Source organism: Pantherophis guttatus, chromosome 5 (assembly GCF_059756535.1).
Source record: "Pantherophis guttatus breed Tessera chromosome 5, ASM5975653v1, whole genome shotgun sequence".
Taxonomy (NCBI): domain Eukaryota; kingdom Metazoa; phylum Chordata; class Lepidosauria; order Squamata; family Colubridae; genus Pantherophis; species Pantherophis guttatus.
The window spans coordinates 94,571,359-94,584,063 of record NC_142067.1 but is presented as its reverse complement, the minus strand read 5'-3'; the positions used below and the strand labels follow the sequence as shown (position 1 = coordinate 94,584,063).

The 12,705-nt window shown below is 36.3% G+C and overlaps 1 protein-coding gene across 22 annotated transcripts in view; it reads left to right on the top strand.

The window, feature by feature from the left end:
• The window catches only part of INPP4A (inositol polyphosphate-4-phosphatase type I A), a 111,792-nt gene that overhangs the window by 38,950 nt on the left and 60,137 nt on the right, over positions 1–12,705 (top strand). For all 22 annotated transcript variants that reach the window (XM_087871478.1, XM_087871469.1, XM_087871477.1 and 19 more), the window contains 6 exons: positions 806–979; positions 8,570–8,638; positions 9,289–9,486; positions 11,096–11,140; positions 11,834–11,952; positions 12,059–12,175. In XM_087871478.1, the coding sequence (XP_087727604.1) occupies positions 9,381–9,486; positions 11,096–11,140; positions 11,834–11,952; positions 12,059–12,175 (387 nt within the window). In that variant the 5' untranslated portion in view covers positions 806–979; positions 8,570–8,638; positions 9,289–9,380. The remainder of the gene's footprint in view (positions 1–805; positions 980–8,569; positions 8,639–9,288; positions 9,487–11,095; positions 11,141–11,833; positions 11,953–12,058; positions 12,176–12,705) is intronic.

Here is a 12,705-nt window from a genome sequence, read left to right as displayed (position 1 = left end):
TCAATTTGATTCTGCTGAATTTCTTTTATTGTGAGCTGCAAATTTAGCCCATTTTTTTTTCAAATTTGGCAGAAAATAGTTGCACAAATCGCTGCCTATACTTTTGTATACCCTCTTTTCTAGTGCATTTGTTTTCATACATCATCTGTAGGCTTCAAAAATATATTTTTTAAATAGGACAGAATGTTTTTGAATGTAGTTTATCTTGGCTATGCTCTTCTAGGTGTAATTTGAGATGAGAATCTTGCAAATCACTGAACCAAATTACAAAAGAGTTCTCAAAATTCTGAGGGACCTGGTTTCTCACCTTTCCTTGCAGCTAACTTCCAAATTTTTAGAAATAAAAGTGGCAAACTTGGATGCTAATACAGTATACAGCTGAAAACCTTGCAGTGGCAATTTTATATTCTATTATTTATCCAGTATATTTTTAATTAGTACATATGCCATAGCCATCTTATTCTGCAAGCTTTCGACTTCCTCCCAAGGCAATGGCTACGAAAACTCCACAATAGTTGTCCAGGGAACTGCTGCTACGACTTCCAGAAGTAACATTTTTGGAACCATAGAAGTTCTGACCTGTAATTAAATTTTAAATTCCTTTTCTATTGCAGAATATCTTGGCCTACAGAGAACTTTTTTCCCATTAATATTCATTAATTTGATCAAATATTTATTGACGCATGGGGATACCTTTAAATAATAACAGTGAGATATTGAATGACATGCTTTGGACTTTGTTTTGTTCAGACTATTCTGCAAATGGTTAAACAATGACCAAACAGTCTCTTTGCTTGTATTTCAGATTTCATGTAAAAGCATCAGAAAGATTGGCAGCCAGATTGATGTGATATCTGTGGAAAATGAAGTAAAGCAACATGACTAAGGCTTATTTCTCATTCTGCAATTATACTGAGCAAGGGCTAAATTGGCTCTAATTACTCTGTGATTTTCAGCTTTTTCTTGACAAACCAGAAAGGTAACCTTTTAATTTATTATCATAGTTTAGGCATATCTCAGGGATAAGGCACTTTCTACCAAGCATCTGTAATATCCGTGTTGAACTGGTTTTGATTCAGAGTAGGATTCCAATCCAATCTTGCCAATGTCCCCAAAAAAAGGCTCTACCCTTCTATTGCTAGCAGAAATAAGGCCTTGTAGATCGTATGGTTTTGTTTTTTTCCCTTTGAAAACTTCCTTATTACAGCATTTGGTTATGTTTCTGTATTTTTTTAAGTACAGAATATGGCACTTAGTTTTAATAAAAGCAATTACAACATGATATTTTAGAGGGCTAAAAGCCTTGGAAAATGAAAGATCTTGCTGTCAAAACTCTGTGGTGGTACTGTTTACCGCAGCAGTTTTTAAAAAAAGACCGAAGATCCCTGGAAGATTATCAAAAGTTTCTAAATGAAAAAATCCATTACATCCAATCAATTTTCCTGAAGGATTCGCAGTAATTATGAGTAGTGAGTCAGCATAGGAGAATATGCCTTTTAGTGATCATTTCAAGTATTCAGGGAATCAAGGTGAAAACCAACATGCTTAGTTAAAGTTACATGTAAGTTGAAGATATGAAAGATCTCCGTGTCTTTCTACTATCGTGTGGTAGATTAGCAGAGTTTATAGTTGCTGAAGAAAGAATTTTTTTTCAGAGCAAAGTTTGAAATCCATTGCTTCCTATTTTAAAGCTTTCTACAGTCTGTTAGCTTTCTACAGTCTTTCCTGTTAGTTTTGTTCCTCTTGTGGTCAAAATGAAACAGATGTTAAAAATTGATGCTGCCTGAAAGGTTCAGGAAATAAACTGAAGAAAGGAGTAGCACATTTTAAATCAGGCTTGGACCTAGGATCTGATTTATTTATTTTTCTATGTGAAGGGCTTTAGCACCAGGATGAAACAAAATATTGTACGTTGTTGCAATTGTAATTTGTTTTGACTGCCTTCTTCGTTAAGAATTTGACTCATTTCTTTAGTTTTGGTATTATGATTATTTTAATATGGTTTTGTTTTGTTCTGTTTTGATGTATAAAATGAGTTTTCTGTGTACTATTTGTCAGCTGAGCATAGTTATTTGTTTAAAATAGATGGCCAATATACTTTTTTTAAAAATAAAATAAGGTTAAATTCACACCTGCAGCCAGAGTGGGAGACCCCTAGTGGAAGGGAAAAGAAACATTTGTTAAAAGAATTAAAAGAACACACTGTCACTGCAGGATAATATAACAAGTCATACAGCATTATAGAAAGAGGTATTTGGATGTAAGTATGTAATACGGGCAATATTGATTTGTATTAGGTACTTTTATTAAGTATTTGTTCCAGCAGGGCTTAGCACCTGGCCTATACTTTTTTAAAGCATACTTTTATTTAACTTTAAAAAATACTAGCAGTTAATATTTATTTAAAAACATTAATTATTTATCATTCTTTATGTAATCAAACAGCAATATAACTATACAACTATATTACTATTGTATAAAAGACTATAAAAAAGAAGCCTAATCTATTATATGAAAAAATATAAAGTGGGGGGGAGGGGGAAACCATCATATATTAAACCATCGAGGAGAAAAGAGAAAAGGAAAAATGACACCTGCCCTGAAAAAAATCAAACCAAAACATAAAATTAAAAATAGAAGAGAAAAATCCCACATCTAAATTACATTTTAATTCTAATTCTTTATGTAGAAAAAAAGGTTGTATCAGTCAATTAAAATTATATAGCCTGCTTTAATTTTAACATTAAGACTCAGTTTTTTAAATTCTAAGTTAAATCTAGTCTGTACAGTACTATATTGTCCAGTCTTGCCTCCCCATCTGTTCAGATCCAAGTCCAGCTTAGTTAAGTTGATTTACCTTGTTTGGATTTGGCTTCTGAGCAGGATTGGTCCTTGGTCCTTGGATAGGAGATAACCTCAGAAGACCAGGACTATGGGCTAGGAAGTCAAAAAGAACATGGCTAGAAGCCAGTGGCAAACCACTTTTGCATTACTGCCCATGTGCCTATGAAGTCCAAAGGACTCAGCGTGACTTAAAAGAGATTCAGCTTTTGCTATTACGATGAAACAGTGTTACCATACAGATGCTTAATAAATTTATGGTTTATCTTATAAATTGTTATCTGTTTTATATTAACTTGAAGAAAGGATTGTGAGTCATTTCACCTCTGATCTTTGGTGTCTACTGTGCAATGTTACCAGAAAAATTAAAAGCATTTGAAATAACTGTCATTGTGGTCCTAGTAGGGTTAGAAATTTCAAAAGATTTGAATCGGCCATCTACAACCTGTGAGTCTTTCGATATCTCAGATTATCTTTAGAAATGTAGACTAAAATTATCCTGAATCCTTGCCACCAAGAGACCTCATTGTGATGCTGGTGGGCATGATGGAAATTGTTGCTTGGTTGATTTAACAAGCTGAATCCTTTAAAACAGGACAGTGTTTTTTTTTCCTTGCTGAAGAAGCTTCTGCTCTTCATGCTACTTTCTAAACATTTCTCTTGGGGCCAATTATTAGAGCAAACACTAGTGTGCCAGGGTGGCATCTTAGCTTGCCAGAAAAATAACCAAGAAATCAAAATAATTCCAAAGAAGAGAGTTGTGTTTCTGAAGAAAAGGTTTCTTTTTACTGTAAGGGATTCATATTAACCAATAATATCCATCCTTGCATTAAAAGGCTGTACGAAGGCATAATCTAACCAGGGAGACCAGCATGCTTGGGACACAGAGTCTCTTCACAGGCTGAAAGATTATACAACTGGGGTGGGAAGGTGAGGGGAGAAATATGTTTACACCACATCATCTGAGGGTACTATTTAGTTTTGGGGTGGGACACACCAAATTTTTTCATCTTGCTTTGTTTGTGTATGTGAGAAAGTGTGAGTGAAACTTGCTAATTTTAGCAGCTCATGGATACAAGAGATTGTTTTGTTAGTCAGATACCGTAATATATGTGTTACAAAAGCCCTGCTTGCTTCCATTAAAAATGGATGTAGGAGCACCTTATCTGAGTGAAGTTTTAAATAACGGACAAAATGGTCAGGGAAAAAAAAATGTTGTTTGACAAGGGCTTTTCAATGTTTTAAGCAAAGCTTCAGTAGCACTCCTATATATGGTATATGGTGGGGATCAGGAAAAAAAAAGACAAATATTTAAAAAGTTCCCAAAATAGCATAGGCTTGGGAATAAAGAACATATTGCTCATTACAACACTCATTGGCATTGCTCAGAAGATGCCCCAGGGGGAAAAAAGAGGAGGATTAGCCCTAAAACTAGGGGGAAAAGTAAGGGAGGGATTCTAAAGTGCCAGTTAAAAATATTTTGAAATAATGTTCCTTTGTCAAGAGGGTTCTAAAAATAAATTAATACAGAAAAATCCACCAATAAATATGCAGCACACATACAAAGCACATTACGTGTTACCAATCTTACATTCACACTTAAAAATTCATATGAAAGCAAACTTTAAGTTGCTTCTTATATCTTCCAATTTGGAAGAAATCCATAGGATCATGTGTTAGAGAGAGAGAACATGGTAGCTATATCTGGAAAGAACGATAAACCAAAATTCTTCTTGTCATATTCACAAACTCTGTAAAATCATATGGAAGAGCCTTTACTAATCTCTTTGGATGGAACTGACCCAACAATACTGAATCTGTCATCTGAAGTTGGACCTCTGCCTTGGTGTGTTGCTTGGAAGTCAAGCATCTTAAACTAAGCAAGCAGACTGTATTAGGCAGAAGACATATATATCTATTCTTAAAGCAAGTAAAATAAAATGGGATCAAAAGGACTGTATATATAACCACATGACTTGTGAAAAATAAATGATAAACCCAGTTTCTTCGGACTTCTGAAGTTTATTTTTCTTGTATGAACAAAGCCAGACTATTTCTATTAAGCAATTTCAGATCACAGTATCTTTATACTAGGATCTCTCCCCAAAATCTAAAAATATCCCAATAGCTTATTTAAAATGCTGTAGCCAAGACAGCGTGTTTTGAAACCTAGAAGGGATGAATAAGAAAAACATAATCTGCTAGGCAGTACTGATTTTCTTAAGCATTCTATTTATGGCTGAAATTAGCTTGAGTTGAAGAATCAATTTTATATATATGGATTTCCAGAGAGAGCATTAATCTCTGAAACTAGATAGATGATTTTATATAACACACACACACACACACACACACACACACACACGTTGACAAGGACCAGGAGACAGCAGTGGTGATAGATGTAGTGGTGCCAAGTGAAAGCAACATCACTTGGAATATTAAAGGAGGAATATTAAAAGCTGCAGAAATACCAGGGGCCTGAAGGAGGAACTAGAGAGAAAGTGGTCCCAAGTGGTAGTAGGATCACTTGAAGCTGTGACTCCTAAGCTGGGAGAATGGCTCCAATAGATCCCAGGAACAACATCGAAGCTCTCTGTCCAGAAAAGTGCAGTACTAAGAACAGCTTAGATACTTTGCACAACCCTCAAGCTCCCTAGAATAGCAAATGTCATGTCTGTATAGTTTTCATACATCTTGAGGATGGGTGGATAGCATAAATTGGCAGTGATAGTTTTGCTAGTGAAAGAAGACCCTGTGGAACAGAGATGTCATTGTTTTAAATTTGTTGGTATTCATAGTGAATACTACATGTCAACTGTTGTAGATACACTGTTTTGTCTCTTGATTAATTTTGAGAAGATAAATAGGTTCGATCCAGCTAAGTAGAGATAGAAGGGACCATTAGGAAGTCGTATACTGGATGGTCAAAACAAGAAGGCAGTAGCAACTGATTTTCATTTATTTCCAAGAAAACTACATGGTTGTGTCCATGACACCAGCAGGAGTCAAGCTAGATTTGAAAAGAGAGTTTATTTTTGCACTATTGACAATGTTGTTTCTGAAAAGGATAGTTTTATATATTGTAAACTAATTTATATTGTTTGTTTATTTAACAATATCTACCCGGTTTCCCTGAAAATAAGACATCCCCTGATAATAAGCCCAATTGGGCTTTTGAGTGCATGCGCTAAAATAAGCCTCCCCCTGAAAATAAGCCCTCCCTGAAAATATTTAAATGCAGAGCTGGAAATCAGGTAAAATGGCAAGAGGAGCCCCATCTTGCTCCATGTGCCCCAAAATAATAAGACCTTCCCGAAAATAAGGCCAAGCGCTTATTTCGGGGTTCAAAAAAATATTAGACAGGGTCTTATTTTCGGGGAAATATAGTATGTACCTTCCAAATTTGAATGATTCTGGGCTGCATAAACAATACCAGAAACCATTGCAATGAAATCAAAATCAATTACATCAATTAAAATGATGCCCACAATTCCTCACTAGAGAACAAAGTCTGCTGAAACAAAAAAGTTTTTAGTACTTCATAAAAAGCCAAGAGAGTTAGATCTGGATGTCCCACAGAGGCAGTATAGTATGTTCCTTAAAGAGGGTGCTATTACAGAGAAGGCCTCCCTTTCAGCCTTCCTGCCCACTTTCACTCCCTAGATAGGATAGACAGGATCGTGTTCATCATGGCAGCCCCTAATATATCCTACTTCAACAATATATAAAGCTTTATAGATAATAAATAATAAGGTTCCTGATAGGTTCCAAATGGAGCTTGGGCCATTCCCTCAGACTCTGGCTTACGACTCGACGGAAGACCTCGTGGCCGCCTGGGATAGGGCGGCCGCTGGTGCTTTAGATCGGGTCGTGCCTTTGCGGCCTCTGACCCGGCGCCGAATCGGCCCAGCTCCTTGGTTCTCCGAGGAGCTGAGGGAGATGAAGCGCTGGAAAAGACACCTAGAGAGTAATTGGAGGGCTAGTCGTTCCGGATCTGATCAAGCACTAGTGAGGTCTTATATCAAGACCTACTTAGTGGCAATAAAAACGGCAAAGTGTAACTACTTTTCCGCTCTTATCGCGTTGGCAGATAATGGTCCAGCTGCCCTGTTTAGGGTGACCCGCTCCCTTCTCCACCTGGGAACGCAGGAAGACCCCTTGCAAGGGCGTGCTGAGGATTTTGCGCATTATCTGCATGATAAAATCACTCAAATTCGGGACGGCCTGGACTCCTGACTGGGTGGGTTCAGGCAAGGTGCCCGAGGCGGGTCTTGAGAATGTTATCTGGGAGGAGTTTGATCCTGTGACTCCCGAGGACGTGGACAGGATGCTGGGGAGGTTGAATGCAACCACATGTTTATTGGACCCGGGTCACTCCTGGCTGGTGCTGGCTACCTGGGAGGTTACACAAGGCTGGCTCCAGAGGATTATAAATGCTTCTTTGAGTGAGGGTTTCTTACCTCCCGCCTTGAAAGAGGCGGTGGTGAGGCCCCTCCTCAAGAAGCCCTCTCTGGATCTGGCTGTTTTGGCAAATTACCGTCTTGTCTCCAACCTTCGCTTTGTGGCGAAGGTTGTTGAGAGTGTGGTTGCGCGACAGCTCCCACAGTACCTGGATGAAACTGTCTATCTGGATCCATTCCAGTCCGGCTTCAGGCCTGGGTACAGCACGGAAACGGCATTGGTCGCTTTGGTTGATGATCTCTGGAGGGCTCGGGACAGGGGATGTTCCTCTGTTCTGGTCCTATTAGATCTCTCAGCGTCTTTTGATACCATCAACCATGGTATCATGCTGCGCCGGCTGGAGGGGTTGGGAGTGGGAGGCACCGTGCTACTGATCCCGGACCTCCGTACTTTCCACCGAGCTTTGAAGACTTTCTTATTTCAGCAAGCCGGGCTGACTTAAAATTTTAATGGGTTATTTTATGGGTAAAGGGTTTTAAAATTTGGGGAAGCCAAAGTGATCTAATTCTGTTTTAATTTATTTTAATTTTTATATTGTATGTATTTTAATCTTGGCTGTTCACCGCTCTGAGTCCTTTGGGAGAAGGGCGGTATACAAATTTAATAAATCTAATCTAATCTAATATCCAGACTTTGAAATGGGCCGGGAAGCCTGCAGTTAATCTGTTTTCCATAACAGATTTGGGTTTCCTAAACATAGGTTGTCACAGAATTATAATAATGTGGTGCCAAGTGAAGAGGGCGGGAAGGCTGAAACGGATGTCTACATAAAGAACTTAATTTACATTAGCACATTCTCTCATTTTTCTCATTTATATTGAAGATTCGTAATATCAATAAAATTGGATCTGGAAATTTTAAAAAAGTTTTTCAGAATTTTCTTTTTCTATATTTTTGGCTACAATCTGACAACAATTTAAAAAGGGTATAATTGAAATTATGCAGATTGCTTTTATAAAATTAATATTTTATTCTCTTAAACTAATTCAGAACAGTTAGGATATGATTTTCATAAACTAGTTCATAACTTGCATAATGTAGTTAGTTAGTTGCTTTCTTTCTGTCTTAACATACATTTAGAGTAAAGTTGGTACATTCAAAACACAAGCCTGCTGATGACATCCATCTGAAATTGAAACACCTGTAATAGTTAACATGCCAGTAAAAGAGGCTAAAGATTTTTTAAAAGGTCAAAGAAAAATGTGGATTTTAAAATCAATATCCACTTTGCATGCTTTATCGAATAACTAAATATGCTTTTTTTCAGATGGGAAAATAAATTGGCCTTTAATAAATGCAATACCATGCTCACATCGAAGAGGATAATAGCCCTCCTGTAAGTATGACATACATAAATATGGTGTGCAAAGACACATATACTATATGGAACAGCATGCTCTGAAATTCTGGAAACATTTTGAGCTGAAGTCTTACTGCAGGTGTTATTTTTCCAACTGTCACAGATCATAGGTTAAAAGCAAAATCATGGAGACATTACGTACAATTTTGAATCAGTTTAGTTCTGGCATCAAAATAAAATGCAATTTACAATTGGGAAAGCAAGATAATCTTGTGTGTTTCCCTTTTCTTCTCCTGTGATCACTTTCATTAGATTGGTCTCAGTTTGTCATGGCACCTAAATTCAAACAGATTGTGGTTAGTCTTATCTTTGGTTGCAAAAAGTGATCAATTTTAAGTTATTTAGGATTCCTGTCACAGAGCTCAGTTGGCTCAATATAATGATTAAGGATACTTAGATTTGTGATACAGCAACTTTGAGATTCATGTTTTATTTCTCACGTTTGCTTTCTTTATCGACTTAAACGTTAATGTCTACTAAAGCTAATGGCATACTGTTAACATCACCAACAAAGTGTTAATATTATCATTAATTATTTAATTCATTGACTGGTAAAATGAGCATTAAAATGATTGTTGTGTGAAATCAAATTTCAATTGGGCTTTTCTTTTTCTTTTTAATTTTAGCATGCTAATATCATAAGGGCTGCAAAAAGACCAAATCTCTGTTCTCTTTGGATGCTTCAAGCAGTATAAAGAAGTGGCTTCCTCATGACAACATGTCAGTGAAAGATCTCAGCCCCCGACATAGTTCAAAGTCCCGTGTAGTACAGCGGGCCTCTACTGTTGATGTTGCCTCTGATATGTCAGGTTTATCCTTGACAGGTGATTATCTGTTCCCTACTTGTGCTTTCCTAGTATTAATTTTTAACATTCTGTCTTAGGCCCAGGACCCTTCAATAATTCATCAATGATTTAGATGAGGGGATAGAAAGGGAACTCATCAAATATGTGGATGTTACCAAGCTAGCATGAATAGCCAACACTCCAAAAGATAGTCTTAAAATACAGAAGGATCTTGACAGACTTGGACATTGGGCCCTACCATCAAAATGAAATTCGATGGTGAAAAAAAGTAAGGTTCTACATTTAGGCAATAAACAATAAACAAGTATAGTAAATAAACTATAAACATGTATAGTATAGGTGGTACCTGGCTCAATAGTAGTAATTGTGAGAGGGATCTTTGAGTCCTAGTGGACAATCACTTAACTATGAGCCAGCAGTATACTGCAGCTGCCAAAAAAGCCAACACAGTCCTAGGATGTATTAACGGAGGAAGAGAATCAAGATCACATGAAATGTTAGCACTATTCTATAATGCCTTGGTAAGACCACACTTGGAATACTGCATCCAGTTTTGGTCACCAGAATGTAAAAAAGATGTTGAGAATCTAGAGTACAGAGAAGAGCAACAAAGATGATTAGGGGACTGGAGGCTAAAACATAAAAAACAGTTGCTGGAATTAGCTATGTTTAGTTTAATGAAAATAAGAACTGGGGGTGACATGATAGCAGTGTTCTAATATCTAGGCGGTTGCCATTAATAATCAAGCTATTCTCAAAAGCACTTGAAGGCAGGACAAGAAGCAATGAATGGAAACTAAACAAGGAGAAAAGCAACCTAGAACTAAGGAGAAATTTCCTGACAGTTAAAACAATTAATCAGTGGAATGACTTACCTCCAGAAGCTGTGAATGCTCCAACACTAGAAGTTTTTAAAAACAGAAGTGGACAACCATTTGTCTGAAATGGTGTAGGATTTCCTGCCTAAACTGGGGGGGTTGGACTAGAAGACCTCCAAGGTCCCTTTCAACTCTGTTATTCTATGTTCTATGTTATTTCTCCATTTTGTTATTGCAGAGCAAATAAAAAAAATCACCCCCCCCAAAAAAAGGAGTTAAATGAATACTTTCTTTTTATTTTGCTTTAATATTTTAAAATGCAATTCTATTACACAGATTTTTTTCCCCCATTGGATGGTGATAATAAAAAATTGAAAGTTTATGAAAAAGTAGTTTGTGTCTCCTTCCTACCATTGTGTGATTTATTTTTTGTCAATTTTTATGAAAATGGCACATATTTCTAGATTCATAACCTGCAAAATTTCAGAATATTAAGAGCAGAGATTAGAGTTACGATGAATGTATGGTTTTTGTCTTCTGCTCCCCTAATATATGGCAAATATAATGTAATAGGGATGTTTGATGGATATTTAAAAGGATACTGTATAGTGACAAAGATAAATAAAACCAGAGGTATTCTGAAAGTGACTCCAGAAGCTAATTCCATTATTTATGAATCATAATCAATTTATTTTATTTTTTTTAATTCTATTGGGTCTTTTGAGTCTCTCTGAAAAAGCATGAGGGTTAATAAGAATTTGGGTTTCCCAAAAGCAGCCCACAATTTTGCTAACGTTTGTGCTTTACAGGAAACATCCAAGATCCAGATGAGCCAATCTTAGAATTTAGTTTAGGTAAGTAATTTCATAATATGTTTTTCCTCATTCATTTTAAAACATTACCTTTATACTTGCTGCTTATATAGGAGTTAGTTTATCTACAGGTTTAATGGCTGGTTATAGCAAAACACGTGTTACAAGATCCTATGACACTTAGAGCTACCTTCCTTAGCATTTTGGACTAATTTTGGTAATGTATTATAAATATATCACCTTTCTAGGAAAACAGCCTGTTAAATTAAAACATAAAATAACCTAGCAAAAGCAGTGTAAAATATATGTCCAAAATGTATCAAAATTAACACAAACTGGGCAGCTTGTTATTTTAATCATCTCTTTCTGCACATTACCTCTTTTGATTAATCTTCCATTCTACACTTTTGTGTGAAATACGGCATCTGAATATACAGCCAGCATCAATTCTCATTTTCTAATCCTTGAAAATTACCGAACTTTAAATTATAATTAAACTTTTTTCACATTATTTTTTTCCATACTCAGTATCTTCTATTTTTCTCTCTTTTCTTTATTTCAGACAGTAGCCTAGTGCTGTGTGGTATAACATGTACAGTATATGAGAATGACAGCAATTATGATCAGTTCAGTCATTGTTTTGTATTTAACAAGTGAAAAATTTTCATTTCTTGTATTCTATTTGTGAAATTCAGTTCCTTCAGTGTGTGAAACGGTGCTGTTGATTTTCCACAGCTTGCAGTGAACTATTAACTCCATCACTAGATAGGAAGCCAAATTGTTTTGTAGCAGTGAGTGTGACTACACCACCTCAGGCATTCTGGACAAAGCATGCTCAAACAGAAATTATTGAGGTAGGTTGTATTGTGTTTGCTGCATCAGTAACCTGATTAAATTCAACTGGTACCAATTTGTTTCTACTAATTTTTGATTATTATTATTATTTTGTTTCCATTACAGGGCACAAATAATCCCATCTTTCTAAGCAGCATTGCCTTTTTTCAAGACTCTCTTATTAATCAGATGACACAAATTAAACTTTCTATATACGATGTAAAAGATAGATCTCAGGGAACTGTAAGTTAAAAATGTCTTATTGCTGCACATCTGAACCAAAGCTTGCATGCTTTTGATCCTGGAGGCCCTGTCTAGATTCTTTAAAAGCTGGCATTATTATAGTTGTTACTATAAATATAATAGGCTGAGCCTGTTTTTGAAGATTATATTAAATATTAAATATATTACATTCCTTTGCTCAAAAATACATACAAAATTAATCAAAAATCATAAGGGCCTGGTGGCTCAGCAGACTGATAGCATTGTGATTAACACCAGCTGTCTGCAATTACTGTAAGTTCGAATCTCACCAGGCTCAAGGTTGACTCAGCCTTCCATCCTTTCTAAGGTAGGTAAATTGAGGACCCAGTTTGTGGGGGCAATAAGCTGACTTTGTATAAATATACAACAGTGTGAAGGCTATTGCTTAACGCATTGTAAGCCGCCCTGAGTCTCCGGAGAAGGGAGGCATATAAATCAATTTTTTTTTTAAAAAATCATATATTTGAATTAAGTGAAAATCACCCCGGCTGCATTGTTGAGGATGCTCA